The following is a 26639-nucleotide window of genomic DNA, read 5'->3' as shown; positions in this document are numbered from 1 at the left end:
GCAGCGATCGGCTGTCGGGGGCCTGTCACTCACCGAGGGGCAGCTGGTGATTGGTACACACTGTTTGGGCTGACACTCGATGTTTCCTTTCACACAGGCGCAGAGGGTGCAGTTCACGGACGACCACATGTCTCCTTCCTGCAGGACAGAAGATGCGCAGAGAGACACGTATTCATTCGTTAGATCATACTGTACGTCCATTCATGCATCTCTCTATCCATACAGCCAATCACGGCGTATTGATTGACTGTCCAGTGAATAATTCATCTTCACATTTATGTCAAATCTTCTGTCCAGCATCCCACCATCCATCCATCCATCTGTCCTTCCAATATAAACATATTTCCTTTTCTGTACATCCATCCCTCCATTATAAACATCTGTCCATTTTTCATCCATCCATCCATCCATCGCTCCTATATCTTCTCTCTCACCCTGTAGATCTTGTTCCGGACTCTGCAGTACTTCACCTCTTCAACCTTCACGTAGGACAAACACTCCTCACAGCACTGTTTGCCCTGGCAACTCCCTGCCCGCGAGCACCGCCTCTTGCACACCACTGTGGAATCCTGGGAGAAAGAAGGGAAATGACCATACGTAGATGGGATTCCAATAAGATAAGTTGTTATGTTTCGCTTTATTAACAAATCCTGCTAAACAAATGTTATTTGAATGAGAAAATATGTGTTGGATTCTTAGTGAACACAGCTGGTGATGCGTCCAGGCTGATACCTTGCAGGTGCAGGTGGTGCAGTTGTCGTGAACGAAGGAAGTGCCGTTCTCATAGACGTCACTGTGGAACAGGCAGCTGCCTAAAGACAGATCGAACACCTTCCTCTGACCTGGAGGAGGAGAAACAGGGTAAGAAACAACAGAGACAATCAATTGTTTTTTGACACATTTTTGGGGGCAAATTTCATTGATATGTTTCCTACAACGAGAATCTTTTTGTTTATCCAGAAACAGCCGTTTTAAATCTCCACCAGACTCATTGAAAAAAAATGTTGTTGGTCTTCTGTGTCTAGGTCACTGAGTTTGTGTTATTTTTGGTAAATCTGAACAAAGGCTATATTTAATTAAAAAAAAAAAAAAAAAAATTACCAAGACATCTGGGACAGCACTGTCCAGGTGGGGTGTGGCTGAGGTGGGCGGGGCATGACAGGACAGGACACACATCTCTCATGCACAGAGTCCGTCCTCCCTGGAACAACAAATCACAGCCCAGTTAATGTGTTTCTTCACACAACATCATTTTATGACCTTTATCTTCATCTTTATGATTGTCTTTTTGATTCTCAGTCTACAAGTTTGAAGTATCTTTACTTCCCGAATGATCTGACTTTAAAGACGCCATATGTAAGGATGTGGCCAAAAACGGTTACTACACTCAAATTCAAAATACCGAGGTCTTTTAGGATTCGTTTTCGCCACCATTGTAGCTCAGATGTAACTGGCAACCCGTGGTTGCTCGGCAATTGACTCTACTGACTGCAATGATTGGTAGACGGCGGTAGGTGGCGCCACATGCCAAAACATGATTTCAAAACATAAACATGATTTGCGGTCTGCAAAAGATTTTGGCTGTACTGTTGTTTTTTGTGAGATTTATTACATAATGCACCTTTAAACAGTTTGATTGGTCAGGTGTTTTTACAGGCTTCAAAATAAACTTAAAAAGACAGCTATTTGAGAAATCTTGTGTTTCAACTTGAATCAACTGATTAATATCCATGGACTGAAACTACTATCTAGTGTAGTCCTCCTTTCTTATATGGATAACCATTTCCCCTTGTGTGTTCAGAGGCACAAAATAGGATGTAACAAATTAATCAATATAAGTAAAATATTTCTGAATCAGCAGGGAGCACAACCACACATCTGTACGTCTGTAAGGGTGTTAACAGACCTGCAGGCACTGCAAGCTGAGTGCCAACACATTAATCCTGCAAAGTGTTAATGGACACACCTGCAGGGTTTATTTGGGTTAGAGGGAAAGGGCAACTCAGAGGAGTGTGTGTATATGTATGTGTGTGTGTGTGTGTGTGTGTACACTTACAGTGCAGGTGCACTTGATGCAGGGTTTTCCCTCTGGACTAAACTCCTCCTTCTCTTTGTACAGACGACCCTCAAAGATACAAGCTGCAAAAGCAGACGTCACATAAAACGCACATTAGTTATGCGCACACACAACTTTATCATAATCACTGCTTAACAATGTGTTATTGGCTGTCCAGTGAAAGAATATAGCTGATAAAATAGGGCCACAACAATTAATTTATTAATTGATTTATATATATGAATAATATTTAGTTATATATTTAGTAATTGAAAAACAAATACGCAAATAGTGTTGATAAATATTAAATTTATCTTTTGTTTTTGAGTGTATTTTCTGTAAAAAAAAATAAAATAAATCTTAGCTAACTTTTGGCTAACGTCCTGTCTATTGATGCTATTTGCGTTCTCCTTCTTCACTAACAGCCTAAAACTCATGAGAGAGAGCGCTCTTTTAGGACTAAATATTACAGGCAAAGTTTTCCAAGATGGCATCCGAATTAACTGCACTTCAGTTTTCACAAATATATTATATTCGGTGGTTAATATTAGCCTTACACCGTAGCTAAGATTGCTAACTAGCAATTTAATTTCACTAATTGAACACATGACATTGTAGTTCATACATAAAACCACTGTAGCAACATTATACACATATCACTGTGTGTGCGTGCGACACACAAAAAGGGCTGAAATAAACCAGTAAAAATCACAGCTTTGTTGACACTTTGCAGGGGGTCGTACCTATGTTCCCCGTTTTTCCCAAAAAAGGTCCACTTTGTATGTGACAGGGGAACATAGGACCCTTTTTTTTGAAAAAGGGTAGGGTTAGAGAAAGGGTCCTATGTTCCCCGGTCACATACAAAGCGGGGAACATAGGACCCGGGGAACATAGATACGTTCCCTTTGCAGCAGCCATTTTGATTTGTCATGTTGGGGCACAGGAGTAAGTTGACAACTAAATTGCAAATGTAGGGAGCATTGAAATAAAAAATAAAACTTGCAACTGGGCTTATGAACATATTAGACAGAAACAACTAATCATACATAAAAGTTCATTTTCATGGGACTGGTCAAAATACATATCAAAGGACAAATGCTGAGGACTGACATTTTCTTGGATTTATTCATAACAAATCCAGTTATTTTGTTTTCACAGAACTGAGGGAAACTTAAAACATTTCTTTTTTAAATGGCAGTGAAATCATCAGTACATTCATGATGCTACTCACTGGGGCAGGTGGGGCAACATTTCTTCGGGTGGATTTTGGGATTCTTGCAGTGGACGACACACTGCACTTCCGCTTCTGTCGCGACACCTTCCTGTCACAACCAGGAAGAAAATAAAATGTTTTACGTTATTATTAAAATGTCTTTCTTCAATGCCTCCAACTGTCCCTCCTCACTCACCTTCGTTGTACTACTTCTACAGTCTTTCACAGCAACTTTTCTTCCATCCTAATTTCTTGCTCTCTCTTTCATTAGCTCCTCCCTCCTTCCTATATACCTTTGCATTGTCTATTTCCCTCCTTTAAGGCAAGGTTCTCCCTACTCTGTCCCTTCACTCCTCTGCATCTGTGCCTCAGAGGTCAGATATGTCATCATGACGTCAGAGCTGAAAACAACACTCACACATGCACACGTACCTGACATCGTCGTGTTATGCACGGTTTGGTGGACGTTGTCCACGACACAGAACTGTTGTAAGAATGTCCGTCCAACATGCAGCCTGAGAAATAAAGATATAAATAAAAGAACCGTCAAGGTTAGACATGCTTTTGTTGGCATTTCATGTCCTGACATTGTAACACACTGACTTTTTTTTTTTTGTTGCAGACGCCTGATTGATGTGTTTGGATGAGCCTCTGTCCACTCAGCACTAAATGAAAAGCCTATTCATTTCATCCCATTTACAGTAAGTGGTCTCAGATCAATGTTTAACTTTCCATATGATGACATGCGATCAGAGCCTCGGTGTAAATCAAACCCTGTGATACTGTATCACTGCTGAGGACAAGGCACGGTCGATCTGACTCGACAGTAACAGACTCCTCATCATCATATCCTGTTACTACGCAACAACTTTCCCATATTAACCCGATTAAACCCGGGCCAGGCAGCAGTTATTGATCAATAATCCATAAGAACCTGTCCACACCATGTAAATCAACGAATGTGAGGGAGAATAAGAGTTCTGCGCCTCCTCTAGACCTTCCACTTGCAGGCAACTTAAAACAAATAAAGATCATAAAACCATGCCAATATGAGTGGAGCAATTCAGAGCCTGAGAGATGTAACATATTATATGAAGTTAGTGTCTTTGGAGCTTATGTGGTAGGAGGGGCTCAGGCTGGAATGTCTCCATGCCAAAACGACCAGGAGATGAAGCTCAACAATCAGCTTATTTTCCTAGAGATCCTGACAACAACAGTCTAGGACTCTGTCACACATGTAAACAGGCCTGTCTGATGATCTTAACACTCCTACATGTGTAAACTGCTTAATGATGGCAGTTTTAAAGTGGGTGGTTCAGTGCAGTCTGGCTGTGATTCTCATTAAACGAGTGTATGATTTCATAAAAGTGATACGACACACTGGGGTCCTGAAGTTGGTCACAGTGGCGACAAGTAGACCACACAATAGAAGACTAACAAGGGGTTGCTGTGGCGACGTGGGAAGCTTCCCACGTCCGACTTGAGCTCATTCCACCTGTCTTAATGAAGTGCCGTGTCGTAAAAAAACCAAAAAAAAACGCCCAACCGCAGAAACAAAAGGGCTCAGCCCTGCCTGAGCACTGGGAGGTGCATAAGTGTGTTTTTATATTTCTAACCACACACAAAGTGTTTTTTTTCACACTTTTTTTGCTTCATTACTGAAGCCAGATGCAGTTTCTCTTGAGTCAACATTTCTCAAACTGTATTAAAGTCAAAGGTAAAATAAAACAAACAAAACAAAACCTTTTTTTTTTTTAATTCTTAAAAAAACAAAGTCAACAGAAGGTTTTGCTTTTAGAGACTATTTAGAAAGTTGTAAAGCATGACAGAAATAAAGTCACACAACAAATTAAATATTTAGAATTGTGCACATAAATAACTAATCAAGCAGTCTCCATGGGGCATCGGCTCAGTTCAGAGGATCAATCACTCAAATCGCTCTACTCTACTCTACTCAGTTTGGTATCAGGCACGTTGAATTTACATTACTGTAGTACCTCGTGAAGTTGTTTTATACATGACACTGAACTGAAATACGGCGGAACAGGTTGTGATTCGGCTACACCAGACTCCTTTGTTAAATATTGAGATTTTAGATACTTTTTGGTAAAAGTTGGAGATGTTTTCAGGATTTGAATGTCCTTTTTACTGATCTACACATGAGCATTGTTCGGTTTGATTCTTGCGTCGGACGTCGTGCTCCGGACTCCGACAGTCTGTTGACACCACATTTTAGTATCGGCTCAGCTCGCTCGGAACCTCAGCAGAGCAGGTACCACGAAAATGCACCAGGTAACAGGTACTATCACTAATTGAATAATAAAATAAACCCCGTACAGTTTAGCCGTGCCGTGCCAAGTCGCCCTAGAACTGTGCCGTGGAAAAGCGCCAAAATGTTCACATTCTCCTGTGATTCTCCCGCCAAATGTCTAGATAATGTCCAAATAATTCCATGTTACAACACAGCAGGAGAAAGTCTGACAACAGGACGAGTATACGCTGCCTCCTCCTGGATCCCCCAACCCCCAACACCTGGATCATCTTCTGCTTTTTTAAAGGCATCCGATCCAGAGCTTTTCCCAAAGCGCTCGTCATACTTTACGTGAACGGCAAAACTTCAAACGATGGCTCAGGCTTGACAGAATACCAGATGCTTATTTTGTATGATGATGTTTTTATACTGTAAGTTTAGACTGAGATCAGCTGAGACACCAATAAATGCTGCTTGTCAAATAAATCGTTTTCAGCGTTTAACATTTTAAATGTTTAAATGTTAAACATGATAAACACATACAAATGTTTATTTCACGTGCATCACGCTGTGGTGTGTCACAGGCTCATAAAAGCAAATATGAATTTACAGCAACTGTAAATGACACACTCCCTCCCCCACTGTCTCCTCACACTGCAGCTGTGTGTGTGTGTGTGTGTGTGTGGGGGGGGGGGGTCTGTGTGTGTGTGTGCACAGAGCAAATGTCTTTATGTGAAGTAAATAATAGAGCTTTATCCCCACAGGTCATATTATAGCCTCCCTGTTCAGTTACAGTATGTAAAGTGCTTTTTGAGGGTGTGTGTGTGTATGTGATTTCCCAGTTTACCTTCCAATATTATTATAGCAGAGCCTAATAAACAAACACAGGCCCGACTTTGACGTGTGTGTGTGTGTGTGGGTGTGTGCGTGCGTGTGTGTGTGTGTGTGTGTGTGTGTGCACTAGGGATGCAACGGTACAGTTTCTCCACGGTTCGGTATGTATCACGTTTTTGGGCCACAGTATCAGTACGGTTTCGATATCTTAATATAAAACTACTCACGACGTGCAAAGGCATTATTACATTGTAAAAATAATTAAAAGCACAGATATAATCACACAACTAACTTTATTTAAACAATAGTGCACTATCAGATCAAATACAGCAAACATAAAACCACACAAATTAAAAATAAATAAAGTTTAGTGATATCCAACAAAAATAAACAACATGTTAACGCACTCTCAGAATCTACAACTACAAATACACCATGCTGCTCTAAGTGAAAGAGGCGGTGATGACGCTTGCTCTGGGTGGCGCTGTAGAGCGAGTGTCTGTCCAATATCCAACTTCAAACCAACTTCACTGCGCTGCATAACAGATGTTTGCACACCGTGGTTTGTTTGTTGACATTCATTTTCTCATTCTCATACGCTGAATCCTAAATGATCTCACACAGCGGACATAAAACGGTGGCGCTTCAAACTCCCTTTTTTCAGAGTCTCGTTCACTCGTGCTGATTGCCACTGAAGGCGGCATGAGCAGAGCAGTGTGGATCTAATCATGCGGCATTGTGTATTTTAATACATTTTGACGTTTGCCGTTGTGTATTGAACCAAACAGGGTGTATCGAACGGTTCCGTAAAATACAGAATACCGTTGTATCCCTAGTGTGCACATATGTAATCTTCGTGAACTATATGAAAAAACATATAAATCATAGTTATCGAGGATACTTTGGGACACTGAGGACATTTCGAATGGTCCTCACAACTTTAAAGGGCGTTTTCAGGCCTGGTTTAGGGTTAGGATTACAATTAGGTTTATGTTAGGGTTAAGTATTCATATATATTTGTGATGGTTATTGCATATATGTGTAACAGGACCACTCTATGTGAGCTTAAAGGTTTGTTATAAGGGGCTAGGGAATGCATTATGCATTACAAACCTAGCTTTGTGAGGACATTTCAATCTTTCGGGGACATTTTGTCCAGGCTCCACAATTTTAAAGGGGGTTTTCAAGTTTAAGACCTGGTTTAGGGCAAAGGTTTGACTTGCAGTTAGGGTTAGTAATTAACTGGTTAGGGATAAGACTTTGTTTAGGCTGACCAAATGAATGGAAGCCAAGAACAGCAGCACAGCAGTGTGTGTGTGTAGTAACTGTATATTGTTGTACAAGTGCTCGTCTCACCTTTACACCTCTCGCAGCAAGCTCCAGTCTGCTTCACCACCAGAGCACAGTCTTCAGAGACAAGTGGACACTTCTCCTGTTTACAGTCGGCCTTTCCTTCCTGCAGCAGAGAAGGGAGAGAACATGAGAGGTTTGACTGGATCAGTAAGAAAAATTATTTCACTTCGAAAAAAAACAAAAAAACTTTAAATACTTTATGGAAGAAAAGTTGTAATTTATCCACCACAAACTTTAGAAATCATCACGGGATTAACAGGGGGAAAGGTTTATGAGTGAACTAGGGATATTTGGGCCTCAGGAAATCATTTCCAGCTGTAACATTCATATTAGGGTTATTTTATTTATTGTGTCTATCAAAACATACATTTGCGAGGTGAAACTTTTTAAATAATGTTTTGCTCTGCAGAAGAAAAAAAATTCCCAAAGGAAGAAAATGTTTGATCTGTGTCTTCATTGCTGGTTATACATGCACTGTAGCATTTAACATGTAGAAACACATTTATAAGATACAGTGTGTTGGTGACACTGACTTTTTTTGATTGTGAGAAAACACACAACACATGTTTGTAGTTTGTAAAATTCACGGCTCGTTCAGTTTCTCAAGCACTGTTTTTCCATTTCCATTTCCAGTCTAAAAATAATATAGTGTGATATAAAGTAAACGTTGTATCCGTCTGGTGTCTGTTAGTGTTATGAGTTTGTGTGGCGTATGTTATTGCTGATGATATTCACCTTGAGGATAAATAACACAACCAACTGAGTGACTGACCAGCCGACCGACCAACCAAACAACCAACCAACTGGACCAAAGAATCACAATAAGCAAACCATCACAAGCCAACCAACCGACCAATCAAGCAACCAAATAATCTCAAGAAAACCAAGCACAGGCCTTCCAACCAAATAATATACTAACCAACCAACGCAAACCATCACAAACCAACCAATCGACCGACCAACCAAATAATCTCAAGCAAACCAAGGACAAGCCTTACAACCAACTGAGTGACTGACTGACCGACCGAACGATCAAAGAATTACAAGTAAACCAAGCACAGGCCTTCCAACCAGCCAACCGACCAAAGAATCACAAGCAAACCAACCAACCAACCAACCAACTGACCAAATAATCACAAGCAAACCAAGCACAAGCCTTTCAACCAACGAACCAACCTACCAGAACCCAGCAAACCAACAACCATCCAATCACAAGACAACCAACCACAAGCTAGACAACCGAACACAAGACAACGTCACAACTATCAAACCAACCATCCAACCAACTAACCAACCAACCATTTAAGAGACCACTCACTCAACACCCAACCAACCAATCACAAGCCAGTAAGCCGACCAACCATTTAAGAGACCAATCAGCCACCAATCACAAGCCAACCAAACAATCAGTCATCCAACCAAGAAGAAACCTCAACTAAAAAGGAATCCAAAAACTTTATCAGCAGCTTTATGTTCTAAATGTAAATGTCACCTTAATCTGATCCATCACATGTTTTTTCTGGACTCATTATACTTTCTAAACCAAAGGTGACTCAGTGCACAGGTTCGCCGTAAACTTCCACAGCACCTCACCCTCTGTCACCTCCACAAACAGAGCACCGCCGTATCCGTCATCGCCACCAACTGCAGCATGGGACCGGTTCCCGATCTGCACTCGTTTAATCCGCTCGACTTTCACACCCAGCTTTTATTGGTGATTTTATCCACATGCTGTGTGTTTTATTTTACACACTGCGAGGGATTACAAAGTGGAGGTTGGCGGGTCCCGTGGCCCCCGCGGCCCAGCGGCGGGGCGGCTCTAACGAGGACGGATCAAAGGCAGGCGAAAATAAATCGGGGCACTTTAATATAGCAGCAGTGCTCCAGCTAAAACCCCAACCACACTGAGGACAGATGATGTCATGACAGGAGGAGGGAGGAGGAGAGGGAAAGACGAGTCAGAGGATGTAAAATAAGCAAGAGGGAGGAAATAAAAAGGAACTTTCATGTGAACAAGCATTGATATTCTAGAAAAGTTGATCTTGCAATACAGGAATAATGTGTGTGTGTGTGTGAGAGAGAGCTACAGTACATCTGCCTCTGTCTCACTATGTCCGACCAGATTAGATCCTGCATCTCTTCTTCCCTTGTGGGTTTTTACCGAAAACCCACAGGAGGATGTGACCACAGACAGGACTGCTCATCTCAGCTCTGAGCGCAGATAAAACCAAACCACAGAGGTGCCACTGTGGTCAAATACAGAGCAGAGAGCAGGAAGAAGCTGCACACACACGCACACACACACACACACACACACACACACACACACACACACACACACACACACACACGCATGCACGCACGCACGCACGCACACATATCCCATACATTTCCTAAATCTTGTCTTGTGTTGTCCCCTTGAGTTTATGGAAAAACATCACATCTAAATCTTTTTGTCATTGTAGCTCTAAGTTTGTCAAAACCTGCCACGTCAGTCTGTGATCTGGAAACTGTGATGTGTGTGTGTGTGTGTGTGCACTTCCCCCCCCTCTCTTTTCCCTTAATTCCTTAAAAAAAATCTATCTTTTAAACATAAATGCCTTCTATTTTTTGGGATGTTATTGTTATTTTGATGCATGTTAATCCTTTTTTTGCGTGTACTGCAATCGTGGGTTTCAAAGGCAGTTTGTTGACATTTTACCTTCCTAGATCAACTCGGCACATTGTTTTGTTGTTTTGTTTACTGCAACTCACAGAAACGGAGGGAGAAACCAGGTAGAAAAATACAAGAAACTAAACAAAACAGAGAAAAACCCAGCAGCAGTTTGTCGTGCAAACTGACACCAGACAACAGTTTTTCTTTTAAATGCTGGAATGAGACTTTAATGACCTAGAGGTTGGCCTCTAGGTTTCCAAGGTCATGTCCCTCTCTCTCTCTCCCTCATGTTATCCATTAGCACAAAATGTTGTTAGTACATGTGACCCCCCCCCCCCCCCTCCCCCTTCACAGGGGGTCAAAGGTCATAATGGGTCACCACGCCTTATAAACACTCAACATACCAGTGCGGCACCAAGACTGGACGACTGGACGGCTGTCTGTCGCCGAGGGTGACGACACCCCCCCACCCCCCAACCCCTGAACACACACACACACACACACACACACACACACACACAGAAAGGGAGAAAGGGAAAGTGTGTGAGATGATGTTTTTTGTGTTGTTGTTTACAAATGACTACATAATATATAAACATTACACTGTGTGATACATTTTAATAAGAATTTGGTGGGAAAACAGTGTTTGAAATTGCACTGCATAACCATGTAAATATATACAATAATTATCAATGTCTACGTTTAAACGTTTAAGATATTCTACATTCAAACAAATATTCTCAGTGCCTTGCACGTCCATGTGTTGCTTTGTCTGTGAAGGTTCTCTCTATTTCTGTAAAGCACATTGAACAATCTCTTTTATATATAAATAAAAACATATCTTTCAACATTAAACCCAAGATATTAACATTTTGCAGCTAATAATGATGTACGAAATGTTGAATTAATCAGAGAGAGTGCAGCTAATAAAACTAATTGTCTTGTTTTTTTATGTTTCTGGGTCAATAAACCTTTGCAAATGTTTTCATGAAGCTGAAAAGAACATAAGCAATTATATAAATGTCTTCTTATAGAGATTTTAAGAAGACATTTATGAAGTAAAAGCTTTTGTGAAGTAAATAATTAACTTTTCTGCATTTTTTTGTAACTTATTCCATCATTTTATTATTGACTATATTTGTTGGTGAAGTGATGTTTTTACATTCACATTCATGTTTTCTTCTTCAGCTGAATAAAACGCTGAGCTCAGTTTTCATCACAATGTGGAAAAAGGTTCTAAAAAATATGACTTTGCAGGCCCCTCCGTTCTGTGACAGTGAGGCTGCTCACCACTAGGAGGCGACAGTGTTCCCCTCTTCTCCTCACCAGTCTTTTTTAAAATTCCTCTTCCTCCTCACCATCACTGTCCTTCCTTCCTCATCCATCACTTTCTCTTGCTCCATCTTTGTCCACTTCTCTTCTTTTCTTTCATTTTTTCAGTTCCAGTTCAGATCTAACGAGTTCTCCTGGACACTTGCTGTTTTTAGCGTCGCTCTCTCAGTGCTCATCAGTCATTCCTCTACTTTTTAAGATGTTTCATTAAAAATCAAAGCCTCTGTCTGGCCTAAGCCCCTCCCCCTCATACTTTCTGTCATGGTGAAGGATGGAGAGATCAGTCGGGGTCTGTCAGCGCAGGAGAGGAGCTCTAAAACTTGAAGGCCCCACTTAAGCCCTTGGACTCCAGGCCTTCTTGAAAGTCCCCCCCCCCACACACACATACACACACCTTAACCCCCCGTCACCACCATGACCTTCAACCTTTCACCCTTCCTCCAGAACAAACAGGTCACGACCCCCTGCTGGAGAACAGGAGCCACGGTAGCTTAGGGACGAGACGAGCAGAGTGAAAAACGCCGTCGGTGACCGTGGTTCTCAAACTGTGGTACATGTACAGAGTCACTTTATCTCTCGCTCCAACTTAAACTAATCTCAATACACCAGTGTGTGAAGTATGTATGAGGAAGAGGAGGATGATGAGAGAGCAAATGATCTTATGGGGAATAAAATATTTGGATGTAGCCAGAGTCTGGAGGAGCTGCAAAGAGTCCTGTCTAAGATTACTTGCTCTCAGAGCTACAATTACCGTTTATATTCCTAATTGGTTAATCTGTTGTTTTATTTTCTCGATTTATTGAGTACTTTAAAATGATGTTGTTCTCAGATAAAAATTCAGATAACCCTGCTTTGACTTAATGAGTCAAAGTGCGGGATGAGGAAATCCTCGTTCCTCAGTGTACGACACAACAAGAAAACAGCAGGTTCGAGAGAGTTCAAAGGTCAAGCGTCACCACGGGCGACTTGTTGAGCAACCACATATTTCTGAAAAGAGATACGGCGTATGTGTGTGTGTGTGTGTGTGCGTGTCAGTGATTGATCTTCGAGAAAGGTAAAGGTCGTTTCCTGACAGAGTCTCAACTCAAACAGTAGCTGATCGATACAGGGGGAGGCGGGGCTTGTCGACTAATCACCTGATAACGCTGACCTGCCACAGTTGTCTCTGTTACTGTTTCCTCCTAGTGTATATAAATATATAAATATCAAACTTAATGACTTATTTCAGTATCGAATACCACAAATATTCAGTTTTATTGATTCCTTTGCCAAATGGAGCAAATAAACCAGAAAATATTCACATTTAAGAAGCTGAAAAATGAGAACGCTTGTTTTATCATATAAAAAACACTCAGACCAATTCACACTATCAAAATAGATGATTCATTTAGCAATCGATTAACAAAATACTCATTGCATCCCTAGTGGCCACAGAGCCAGGAGAGTCTTTATGAAAGAACAACACATTTAACTACATTTATTAGATGTTTACTTTTTAGGTTTTTTTGATTTGGAGAAATGGGATAGCTCCAGATTTTTGCATATTTATTAGCTACAAGAAAATATCTTTAACATCATTTATATTCTACTGTTTCCATCTGCTTTTTTTGTTGTGTTTTATACCAAGGTAAAGTCTCTAGTTTTCAACATCCAGTTTGCAGCATTTGACTTCACAAGAGGTCAGAAAACAAATGTAATGTGTTATTATAAAGCCTGTGTTTATTTGGTCTGGCAGGTGCCGACCGAACCGCTGGAATCTGGACATAAATTGAAACGGAGTTGTTTACCGCGTTTACGAGACGAGCCTATCGGAACACTTCTGTCAGATTTACGACCCGTACACGGCTTCACACGCCGCAATTAGGCACTCACCAGTTCCACTCGAACGCAGCGATAGACAAAGTGAGTAAGGACTGAGGCTGCAGCAGCAGAGAGGCGGTTTTTAACTTTTCCAAAGTTACATGTCTGTTTGTCTGTCTGCACTGATTACACACACACACACAATCGCAACTATGGCTAAACAATTTGCAGAAAAACGATGCTTTTCTTTCAGATATTACGAATTAATTTGCTTTGTACATTTTAAGTGAAGCTTCAGTCCAGTAGTCGCTAGATTATAGATTTAAAACTTAATGGATTACCACACGAGATACCATTTCATTATGAACTACTCTTTCTTCTAATGCAACATGTATTTATTGTATTAAAGTATACGTCCTGGGTCAGATACGGTATTTCCTGTGCTGCCACTTTAGCAGTTTACGAGTTGTGGTTTGATATTGATGAGAAAACCATCAGTTGTTTTGGTTTGACATGCTGGTATTGTATGGGTGCAATAAAACCTGTTTCACTTGTGTCTCTATAACACAACGCCACACTTCAGGTGAGACATTTGCCTGTCATTAAACATTACTATTTTCATACGCGGTCCACAATGATGAGCTGAAGTAAAACAAGACGTCCTCTGACAAAACCATCGCCCTATAGCGGATTCGGGCACGAGTCGAGGGCTTTATCTCCAGACGAGACAAAAAGAGGAGCCAGTGTGAGGGCGAGTGACGGGAGGAAGAGCCGATGACAGAGTGGAAAAAGACACAGAGATGGACAGACAGATAGATGAGGATGATGAAGAGCGTGGCGGAGATGGGCCGAGACCCTCCGAGATAACGGATCGTCATGGCGACCCCGCCTGTCAGTCAGTCTGTCAGCCACATCCACTCCTGACCCATTACAGCGCCCGGCTTCACCCGGACACACACAATGGCTCCTCTGTGTGCGCGTCTCTATCCACAGAGCCATTAGCAGGTACTCTGGACCGACTGAGGAGCCAACCCCCCATCAACCCCCCATCAAGCCTCCATGTATGAGTGACACTGGTGCCTCCATGGCTCCCCACCCCCCATAAAGACAGCATGGCGTCACAAGAGTCTCGGGAAATGTATTATTTGAGAACATAGCCACTTTCACACTAAAAACTAAAACGGTGATTAACAGCATTCCCTGATGCTCGTGGCAGGTCAGTCCTGTGGGTTTTTCACCTCCTTGTCACTCATGATTTTATGATGGTTACAATATTGTAGGGATGTGAATCTTTGAGTGTCTCACGATTCGATTCAAAATTGGTTCTCGATTCATACGATTCTCCATTCAAACGATTCAAAAATTGATAGAATGCATAGTGTGTTAAGGCAAAGTATGGCATCAAAACAATAGTATAAGTGATTTAATAAACAGATTCCAATGATGTAATCAAACAAAGGCAAACTTAAGACAAAAGAAGATAAATAGAAACTTACTGACTGTACGAAAAAATTACTTGCATAAATAAAAGCTTAGGCTAGCTAACTTAAAGAAAAAATTATTTTTGAAGGTTATGAATCGATTCAGAATTGTGGATGATTTTTACCCCCACCACTACAATATTGTATCTTTTAATTCGGTCTCACTGTCAATTGATGACTTCAAGCAGTGGTTATTAATAGTCTTCTCCAATATCACTGTTTCATTTCATATTTTCAAACATTTTCTTACAGTATTGCTTATTCAATTTCTGTGGTTAAATTGCATTTTTATTCCCTATATTTGTCTACTGCTTATTCTATATCCCTTTCTAGTACTTCTCGTGTTTGTTTGTGTTAACACCATTATCACCAACGTCTAAAATACAGTGTTTTAAAGAGGTCGAACAAAGTCAGCGACAAAGTTTTCACAGGAGGCAGATCTATTCCCAATAATATCATTTTCCTCTCTCATCATCCTCCTCTTCTTCACATAATACTTCACACAAATACACATTATTTAATTCATTATTATTAAGTACCACCAGAGGAAGCTTGCGTACCACTGATGGTACACGGTTTCACAGTTTGAGAACCATGGACTTAGATGATCCGATTGATGAGAAATGGTGCAGCCAGAAAGAGTTCACTCATTCACTCACACGTTCATACAGCATATTTCTGTAGTTCTGTTAGTGTTAACCCTATAAACCCAGGAGCAATTTTGGGGTAATTGTCTTGTCTCTGTAGACTATAGGAGCCGGGAATCAAACCCACAACCTTATAGCTGAAAGACAACTCGCTCTACCACTGAGCTGCTGTCATAAGAAGTTCTGCTTACGTTGTAAGAAGACGTTCACTGGGAAGTCACACTCCAATTGTTGATTTTCCTGCGTTTGTGATGTCCCACTGTCACATGTGAATGAAAAACCCCAGAGAGTGACTGCAACTAATTCAAATAGCAGAGAAAAATGAGGCTAAATGCTGCAGGAGATATAAATAATACACACTTGTTGACTAATCACCTGATAACGCTGACCTGACAAACTTTAAGACGCTTCTCCAACAACGTGGACATTCGTATTACAAATCAGAATTTACTCTATTGTTGTCAACTATTAGAGTGAACTTTCTCATATTGAAACAAGTAAATGGGCAAAATCTATATTTAGATTGTGACATTCGGTCATTATTTGTTGACTGAAGTCCAAACATTCCATGTGGCTGAGTTTATCCTTTTAACTAAAGACAAAAAGTTCTGAGGCGATAAACAAAGGCCAAATTCAATAAAGACCCGGCCCTTAATGTATGTAAGTTTATTAGCATGAGTGTGTGTGTGTGTGTGCATGTGTAAGGGGGTTAAAGTAGAGATGAAAGGCCGACCATTGCCTGCTGATGACTGATAGCATTCAGCAGGGCTTTAGCTGATGTCTGCCTGATAACACAGAGGGCGACTGAGTCGAGTTCAGCCTCGCAGCAGCAGCCAATCGGGAGCCAGTGGAGGATTTTTAAAAGGCCAATCAAACGCTGCGGACCCAGAGAGCTGTCATGAACATGAATGGTGCACATACATGGTGTCCACGCACGGGACAAGGGGACACAGTGCGGTGACATTCCTTCATCCGCTCGTCTCTCGTTTCTTTCACTCTTTAGCGAGCAAACGCCACTTTGTGTGGAAGTAAAGACAAAAAAAACTGAAACAAAAAAAGGAAGTTGACGCAAGAGGAAAAAGACTGAGGAGTAAAAAAATCGCAGACTTTCTGTGAAGTTTGTTCGAACGAAAGACGTAACAGATGAACATTAATTAGCATAGCATGGTTACGTGATTACTGTCTGTGCGTCCTAACATACAGTTACAACGTGTGAGCCAATCGGAAACAAGACATTTGGAGTTACATTATGTGTAACATTCAGTGTTTATGTCAGAAAAAGAAGTACACACACGCACACACACGCACGCACACACACACACACACAGCTCCAGACCACACCTCTGCATTTCCTGGTTGTTTACAAACCAAACCCCGCTCTTATGGTTCCATGTCAAAGCAGTGACACAGAAAAGCCTCATCCCTAAAAAACAAAGACCTCTACAGTGTGTGTGTGTGTGTGTGGGGGGGGTTCAGAGGTCAAAGAGCACATGTTCCAGGAAAGAGTCGTCCTCTTAACATTTTGTGGGTTTGATTTTAACAACCGGGCAGAGCCAAGACAAAGTGACGACAGGCACGTCTGTTAAAACCAGACAATCGCCACATCGCTTTTCTCCCTCACAATGTTTGTTTTTAAAGCAGTAAAAAGTCACATTCAACTCTTGAAGTTGTATTAATTATTATTAAGTTTTTAGTTAAGTTAATGTCTTCACCATAATCACCACTGGCAATATAAGAATACAGGTTAAGTTCAATTCAATTAAGTAAACAGTGATTTTTTTTCTGCATTCAAGATAAAAAGTTATTTTCTTCCTCCATATATTTATCAAACACAAGTAGGTGAGAAAACCTGGTTTCTCTATCCATTTCCTCTCATATTATTATTCTTTTTGTCTAATAATTTAGTTAGTTAATGTTAACAAGCTCTTGCTTTTAGCTTTATCACAATAAAGATGAGGAAATTCCTAATCTTAGGTTTTAGTTTGATTTGATTAGCTGACAAAATGTTGGAACTCGTTTAAACATTTTGGCAAACGTGTCGTGTGATCGCGACATATTTCTGATCGGCTCCTAAGGTCGTCTATAGTTGGACTGTGTTGAATGGACTTTGAAACGTCAAAGTCATTTTCATTTCTTTAATTAAATGTCTTTTAAGCATGAATCCATATTCTACCTACAATCCCCGGCAAAACCAGTGTATTTCCTGTAAATCCTGTCCATGTGCGAGGACTCTTTCACAATGGACTGATAAGAAACGCCACACAAAGCCCAATTAATCAGCTCGGCAAATATCACTATCAGTGTTTTTACACTATCTTTAGTCTCAGTGGAAAACCTGCAGCAGCAGCAGCTACTCAATGTCACAGCACAGAGTAAAGACAGTGGAGAGGTTGTCCTTACCAGGCAGACGCAGGTGATGCAGGGGTTGTCGGTGATGTTGGGGATGTGCAGAACTTCTCCTTCGTTATCACAGCTGGCCTCAGTGCCTGAGAGGGACGAGGGAGAAGGTGTGAGACACAGACACAGTAAGACCTTCAGGGTCATTGATGACCTTACGGCGGTTGAATAAACTGACATGAACCAACAAAGCAAGTGAAAGCGACAAAGACATTTTTAGTAAAATTCAACATTTGCAATGGAGTGGAAAACAATCCACCCTTTTGTCACAGGATGTAGCATAAAACCGTAAAAATGCAGAAACTGAGCTGACTAAAGGCCACAGTATACTTCTTCGACTGCGTAGCGTAAAGCGTTATCCGACTGCGTAACCACGGAGACCCCTCGAGCCTTCATAGTTCTCCGTCGTGGTGACGGATACGCACAGCAATTTCCCGTCCAATCAGTAGGGGTCGCTGCACAAGGTTGTTGTGCTCCTGGCTACAGTGAGCAATGGCGTCCGAGAGAGAAAGACTGTTGTTGTTGCAGCTGAATAACATTGAAACAGTGGCCGTTTCTTGCCTCAAATAAATATTTTTCTGTGTCCTGGAACACAGTTTTAAGATAATTTGAGGCGAGAAATTGCCCATTGTGGTTTGTGTATAAAGATATGACGTATTTATAGTTTGGCAGTGACGCGGTGATCAGCTCCGCCTCTGTTGACGCTCGTTGCGCACAGAGGCCGGCACAGAGTAGCGTTATCTCAGCCTGTCCTGAGGACCAATCGCAGCCCTTGCCATCTCCGTTGTCCCTTGACGAAGTGACGGACACTTTTTTTCGTGCAGCCTTAGACGCCGGAGAGGCTGTCGTAGAGGGGTCTCCGTAACCTGCGTAGAGCACTTTACGCAGGAGTATACATTACCAGCTACAGGTAGGAAATAAATATATACACATGACTGTTCAAAAGTTTGGGGTCACCTATACAATTTTGTTGTGTTTTCCATTAAAAGTCACACTTTTATTCATCAAAAGAGTTGCATAATAGAAAATATAATCAAGACATTGACAAGATTAGAAATAATGATTTATATTCAAAATAATAATGTTGCCATTCTGTCAAAGAACCAGAAAAACTGTTTTCAGCTGTGCTAACATCATTGCACAAGGGTTTTCAAGGGTTTTCTAGTCATCCAATAGTCTTCTAACGTCATTAGCAAACACAATGTACCATTAGAACACTGGAAATGGGCCTCTATACACCTATGTACATATTCCATTAAAAACCAGACGTTTGCAGCTAGAATAGTCGTTTACCACATTAATAATGTATAGAGAGTATTTATGATTCATTTAATGTTATATTCATTGGAAAAAAGTGCTATTCCTTAAAAATAAGGTAATTTCTAAGTTAGCCCAAACCTTTGAATGGTAGTGTATATACTTCACATAAATGTAGAATAAAACACACATAATTGCCAACATCAGCTTATGATACCGACCCATAGTGATCAACCATTAATTCTGAATTTAAGATTACGTCCAAGGTCGACGTGTTCTAAGTGGGTTATTTAAACTCCTCCGCTTTGTGTTTCCAGGTAAACGCAGCGACGCTTAAACTAAGGTCTTAAACACGTCATCGTCTCAGTCCGCTCGTTACGAGCGCCAGCGTAACCCGAGCCGAGCACAGGAAACAACCCCAAACACAAGGGTTTATGGGTAGGAGCAGACAGATGTCAGGCAGAGACGACGGTCCGTGCACGTCGACGCTCTGCTGGCTCTTCAAGTGTCACGTTTGTTTGGCCTCTCTCTGAAAATGAAAACTTCCTCCCCAGTGAGGACTTATTGTTGTGAGGCAGAGGTTGACCCAGGGGTCATCAGAGGTGAAGGTAAAGCCCCACTGCTGAGCATCAAACTACTTCCTGTTTCAAACAAACGCATCCTCCGGGGTGATCTTATCTCTCCGAGGAGAAAGAATCGCTCCGATGTCCGAGCACAAAACAGCACGTTTACTTTTCGTGGCGTTTCTTGACACACAGGGTTTGTGAAGTTGATTTTGCGTGAATTTTATGAAAAACACAAAGCCTGACAGTGTTTGTGATCGATATTTTCTCGGCCTGTTATCACTGCACTGTGACATTTGACCCTAGACCTGCTGACATTCTGGTTTTCGGTCACGCTGGTGACTCACAAACCACATCGTGGGAAATTTGACACTTAACGCTCACGGGTAAGCAGCATATATTTGTGGACACTGAGCAATAATTACATAATAACCTTTCAGCGTAATGTTAATCAAGTTACATATGAGAGAGAGAACGAGAGAACTATAGCTCCTCCTCTTGACTCTGGCTCCTGACAGGAGATTGTGACTAATCACATTACTAAGCAGGTGAACAGGGGCAAAGGTCACTATTCCAGCATTGGGAACAACTGTCAATTCTGCAAATATACCTAAAAGAAAAAGAGTCGAAAACAGAAGGAAAATAAACTCAGTAAAAACATGGCAATATGGACTGAGCCTCGGTCATCTGTTATGTATGACGTGGCTGCACCTGATCGCTCACAAATTGTATTCAGCGACCTTTAAATGAGACTCAACGTCGTGAGAATCGCAAGGAATTACAGAATAGACGATGCAGTGAAGACACAGGACCACACACTTGATTTCAGGGAGAAGATTCCAGGAAACTCGCGTGATTTGACGTTTTGTGCAGCGAAACTAGAATAAAACTGTGGATGAAGTCATGACTGAGAAGATGGCATGGACTGTACAAATTATTGTTCTAAACCAAATTGCACAACACCAGTTAAGTCGAAATCGACGACTGTGATGTGTCCGATGGCGTTAAAATGGTGTCTGTTAACCCCCTCACACTGCAGGATCATTTGGCCAGATAATCTGTTCATATCAGGCCAAGCTTGAGGCCAATTATCCTAGTGTGGGACAGACTTTAATTTGCTTAGATAAGGCTGTTTATGACTAACCTGTGTGAAAAGAAGGAGCCACTGTTCCAACCATTTGAAGAGGCTGAAATTCACACGTTCACTCGAGCCTCTCTTTCACACTAAAATTATCGGGAAGGCCTGAATTGTGACACACCGCAGCTCTCAGTGATAATAGTAATAATAATAATAATAATAATATTACTATTTCAATCTCCCTTTTAATCCCTTGTATGGATGACGTCATTAATAAATACATTTTAAAACTAGAAAAGCACTCGGAGAGCGCAGACCTCCACCAAGGCAGCTCAGCCCCCCACAAAATAGCGATAAAAATAGTGATAGCTTCTACAGATCAAAATGGAATCACTTTCTGGTCCCATTGTGGACAATTTCATCCAAATCCGTCCGTGACTTTTCGAGTTATGTTGGTCACTAACAGACAGACAGACAAACCTCCTTGGCGAAGGTCAACAAGGTGTTAAACAAAATGAACACGTTTCTTACTATAAGTTGATATGTTGCATCTTTAAAAAAAACGCAAATGCAATGACCCACGAGTGGATGTTGAAAAAGCACATTAAAATCTGGGATTAGATGGGTTTTTTGACCAGTGGGAACAGGGTTGAGTCAGATTGAATCCGGGCTGTAAAGGACTGAAGTCTTTACAACAGCGGAGCCTGTGGAGACGTCTGCGCTCTGCGTCTCTTTGACTTCAGCAAAGGGGGAAAAAAAGAAAAGAAAAGCCAGCTTGTGGATTCGGGCAGAGCAGACAAAACCCTGCCGACTCCACCACTGCTGTAAAATTTACAGCCTTCAAGTGTAATTAAACTGGCAGGGCTGTAAGTGGTGGTGGGGTGTGGGGGCTGTGGGGGCTGTGGGGGCTGGGTCAGCCTGACAAAACCACCCTCCTCTGCTGCTCCTCAACCTTGTCTCATATCCATGTATCCAGTATCATTCTCAATTTGATTCAACTATTGAATCTCAATGAGTTGATTAATCAGATTATTTAATAATAATATAATAAGAAACCCACTAATCCCAACAAACATCTGCCTTTTCTCTACAATGGGAATCAATTTTTGGTCCAAAAACTCCTGCAAATGCAGGTTTTTTATTGGCTCCAGGGCTGATTGTGTGAATGTGCTCATTTCACCAGCTACTACTTTATTTCTGTGGCAGTCCAAAATCATGGAGTCTGCATCGGTTAATCATTACTTATTATACTTATTATACATTACTTATAATACCAATAATCGACGAGTTACTTAATCCATGAAATGTCAATGATGATGTTCTCACATTGTTTTGTCCAAAAACCAAAAGTGATTCAGTTTCACTGATTTGTTTGTCACATGGAGCAAAGAAAACACTGACAATTGTTGGCGATTAATTAAGAAACCAATTAATAATTGACTGATCGTTGCAGCCCTAGTGCTCGACATAGTGCATTAACATATTTTACTGTTGTACAGAAAAACTCCATCACAATCATGTCACTGCAGTAAGAGCAACAGTTGATTTTAAGTACTTTACTGCTGCTTCAGACCAACATTATTCCATATTATTCCAAAGCTTTAAAGTCAAATTATTCCCAGATTAAGTGGCCTGACAATGAAACAGAAAGTTAATCCACCTTCGTTGTACTTGTACAGTGACAATCGAAAAGGCATTTCCTTCTCACAAGTACAGGTCATTTTCTGCTTAAATAAAGCAGTGTTAAAGTACTTCTGTCCGTTTGAGAATAACCAGAGCTGCTATATACAGACACAAACTTCGGATTATGTTTCGGAGAACTGGGCCCTGACGTTCTGTCATATATATGGCATACACGACAGGAGATTGTGTCTGGATTATCCAGAGTTTCTCCTGCCACATTCTCATAATCAGCTCAGTGGGATGTTATGCAGAGACTTGGAGATTACAGGGGAATTTATGAAGAATCTCCAGAGCCTGAAAAAAGCTATTAAGAAAGTACATTTACACCTAAAAAATGAAAAGTGCGATTCAAAGTTTATAAAAGGCCTCATCAGTGAAGTGCCATTAAACCCAAACTGACACAGGAGGAGATAGTCATGCCATGTGATGGGTTTCAGAGCGGCGGCACAGCAATGCTGCGGTTACATCGCGACCTCTGTACCCTCTGCTCCACCTGCTGCTCTGACACATTCAGCCCCCGTTTCACTGTAAGACCTTCAGCCCACAATAGACAGATGATACGCCGGCGTGGGATGCCAGGTGGAGGAATCTGATCTGCTGGGATCAGAGCGGCTGCAGCCTCATCACCTGACGCACAGTGAGTCTGCTCTGCTCTCATATACATACACTGTTTCATGTCAAACAGATGCACGGCTAAGACTGCACAGACCCATCTGGTCACAAGAGCCAGGACCATCTGATCCTCGTCTCTGTGTTTACTGCAGCTAGAAAAAAAAAAAGGGGGAGGAAGATAACAGCCAAAGAGAAGGGAAACCCTTCAAATCAGAAGTGATTCTTGTCGGGGACAGAACAGATGTGGATACAGTCAGGGATGTTTCTTCTCCCGTGGAGGTCTGTCCACATTGAAGTAAAAAGAAGAAGAAGAAAAAAAAAACCCTGCACAGCACAAAGTCAAACATCTGCTTTGAATCAGCTCCAGAAAACATTTTTCTCCGTTGTGTTGGTTCAATTAACGTGGAGCGCAGCTACTGTTGTTATGGAAACGCTCTGAGTCCATAAATAAATAAACAGTGTTTGTAATACTTAGGTACAATATTCACATCACATCTCGACTTTACTTTACTTTATTTATATTTCTAGCAACTTGTACTCGTACCACTGCATTTCCTCCAACTGTCTTTGTCACTCGTTACCACCAAATAGAATCAGAGTTGGTATTATGGTCTGTATTTACACAGAGCTTTTCTGGTCTTGACAAGCTGCTTCACACTACAATTTTACCGTTCATGCAGGAATTGAACCCGCAACCTTCCAGTCGAAAGGCTCATTTAGTAATCCTCACTTTTTTGTATCAGAAAATTACTTTTGATGCTTAAATGTCATATACTTTTAAGACTTTTACTTAAGTAATATATATATATTAACTTAACTGTGACTTATTTACAGTCTTGTATAAAGTGATCCTTGAGGAAAAGTACAAAAAAATGACTTTGGTAGAAGTTGAAGTCATTTTATATATATGCATATAAAAATGACTTGAGTCAAATTAGTTATTTTCTTGTACATTTCTTCAATGATCACTTTATACAAGACTGTAAATAAATAAGTGAGCCCTCCTGCACAAGAGTCAGGTGAGGTCACCTCCTCGCGCTGTTTGTCCATGTGATGAGGCGCGTGGAGGCCGAGGAGCTGGTGGCGGAGCTCCGCTCGTCTGTGCGCGCGACAACCTCCTCCTCCTCCTCCTCCTCCACCACCTTCCATTCACTGCGCTTCTGTTATTCTCTTGTCGCCGCAGGGCAAACAAACGATATCCTATAATGCAACGCGGCTGTCAAAAGCGCAGGCGGCCGCTGAGACAGTGAGGGAGGCTGTTAAATTAGAGCCGGTGGAGGAAAGTGATCCGCACTTTACAGCCGGGTTTTAACTCAAAAAGAGGGTTAATTATAACGTGCAGACACAAAAACAACAATTTGAGCAAAGCTCGGTTATAATTTGCAGCAGACTTTTCATCCCAAAGTCCTCCCAAAAAATCCCAAAATCCTCGTTCAATTTGAACCCCCCCCCCCCCCAAAAAAAAAAGTTTGATAGAAATGACTCGTGTGATAATGACTCGTGTCGTGATTTGTGTCAGGCAGAAAACTGCGTCTAGCAAATAACAAGCTCTGTTGCAAATAACAAGCTGTGCTGCAAATAACAAGCGTGCCAGGGCGCAGCTTTTAATGGGTTCTCTGTGCGCTGCAGCTCTGCGGGGTGGCACACTGAGGATAACCCGGGTTAAACTGAACAACGAGCTGGGGTAATTTAATTATCCAGGCCCTGTATACTAGATGTGAACGTCTCAGTTTCAACTTTGGTGACGTTTTTAACACCAAATATAGCAGGATTAAATCTCTTTTTTTAAAATAAGTAAAAAAAAAATAAGGAGAGTAGAGATGGGTTGTTTTTGTTGCTCAGCGATTTTGCGTCAAATGGAGTTAAAATCACAGGTTTCCTGGACATTTACTTGACCACCACATCACTCGTGACATAAAAACTCAAGTGACTTTGATTTCTGCGTAAAAACAGAGTGGAGGAGCGCGCAGACGCAGCAGCAGACTAAATAACCGGGGGTTTGGGTAGATTTTACGCACGGTGGGCGCTGTGATGTGTTATTACGAAGCCGTGTGATCCCTTTAATCTTACCTGTAATTAGCGGAGAGGAGGACCGGGGCGTTTGGAGCACCAGCAACAACCAGAGGAAAAACCTACAGGTGGACCAGGAGGGAGACTTCAAGCAGCGGAGCAACATCCTCAGATTTGTTCCAGGAAATTGAACAAACAAAAACAAAGAGTTTCTGAAGAATTCAAATAAATAAATAAAAAATCAATCCAGAGGTAAGTGAGACGTCCGGCGACTTCCCCGCAAACTCGACTTCTTTCTTTTATTTCCACTCTTGTCTGTCAGTTTGTGCTCAAATGCAAAGTGACGCTCACAGCGACATTAGAATGAGAAAGACGCGCCGACGCGCAGGAGACGCGGCGGCTGCGCATGTCGCGCACAGAAAACACAAGTCTGAGGATTCATTAAAGGAGGTTTGCGGCGGTTAAAAAAAGAACTATCCCGCAGATGTGAGGGTTTTCCCGCGAGGGGAAGCAGGAGGTTCGGAAGTGGATTTCTCTCCAGAACGAAGCGTGCGAAGTGATCAAATACACACACACACACACACACACGTGCTGATTTATAAGATCCGCAGAGTCTCAAGAATGTGATCTTCCTGCAGAGAGAAGGAGTCAGAGCAGCTGATCCACGAGGAAGCCCGTCTCAATCTGCGCTCTGGATCCAAAGGTCCGTTTAGCACATGGATGCTCGATGCGACTGTCAGGGACGGAGGAGTGGACTGCTCTCTCTCTCTCCTACTCTCTCTCTCTCTCTCTCTCTCGCTCTCTCTCTCTGGTGTCAGAGCGCACCACGCAGCCAGAGTCCTGCCTCCTCCTCCTCCTCCTCCCGTTCACCCTCTCTCCTCTTCTCCTCCACATATTGAAGTTTTTAAAAATCATCACCTCTCTCCATGTGTCTGCTGCTACTGGACATGTGTGTGTGTGCGTGCGTGTGTGTGTGTAAAGTGTAATATTAACACATGATTATTACCATACTTATTCGGACGTTTTCTGTCATAAACACTGATCTTGTCAGAAGCAGAAGTCCCCAAGGAGAGCAAAACCTGGTCCTAACCAGGCAGAATCTGGAACTGGTTTAAGTGTATGGCTAAAGTTTGAATTGTGGTTAAGTTAAGGTAAAAAAAAAAAAATGGAGGTAAATGCAAGTGTCCTTAGAAGAATAGATGTGGAAACCATGTGTGCTTCGTGTCTCTATCATTTTAATTTGAGAGGAGGATGCAGGTCAACTGTAAGGTCAGAGGTGAATCTGTTATTCTGAACTGTTTGAAATGTGAGACCTAAGCCCTTTAGAACAGTTTAGAGTTGTATAAATTGTGGTTAGGTTTCAGGATAAGGGCGAACTTCTGTTCTGGGCTTGTTTCTTTTTTTTTATCTACGTTC

The 26639-nt window shown here is 41.6% G+C and overlaps 1 protein-coding gene across 1 annotated transcript in view; it reads right to left on the bottom strand.

Annotated features, from left to right (window-relative positions):
* The window catches only part of bmper (BMP binding endothelial regulator), a gene marked incomplete at both ends in the record, with an annotated part of 32276 nt that extends 6887 nt beyond the window's left edge, over positions 1-25389 (bottom strand). The window contains 10 exons of the mRNA XM_083901656.1: positions 34-138; positions 435-569; positions 733-842; positions 1102-1201; positions 2057-2139; positions 3288-3378; positions 3702-3784; positions 7711-7810; positions 18024-18109; positions 25284-25389. Coding sequence (XP_083757782.1) covers positions 34-138; positions 435-569; positions 733-842; positions 1102-1201; positions 2057-2139; positions 3288-3378; positions 3702-3784; positions 7711-7810; positions 18024-18109; positions 25284-25389 — 999 coding nt within the window. The remainder of the gene's footprint in view (positions 1-33; positions 139-434; positions 570-732; positions 843-1101; positions 1202-2056; positions 2140-3287; positions 3379-3701; positions 3785-7710; positions 7811-18023; positions 18110-25283) is intronic.
* Positions 25390-26639: the final 1250 nt, after the last annotated feature.

The sequence above is a fragment of the Microchirus variegatus genome (assembly GCF_963457635.1).
Source record: "Microchirus variegatus genome assembly, chromosome: 1".
NCBI classification, from domain to species: Eukaryota; Metazoa; Chordata; class Actinopteri; order Pleuronectiformes; family Soleidae; genus Microchirus; species Microchirus variegatus.
The sequence above is the reverse complement of the archived record's forward strand: the minus strand, read 5'-3'. Positions and strand labels throughout refer to the sequence as shown.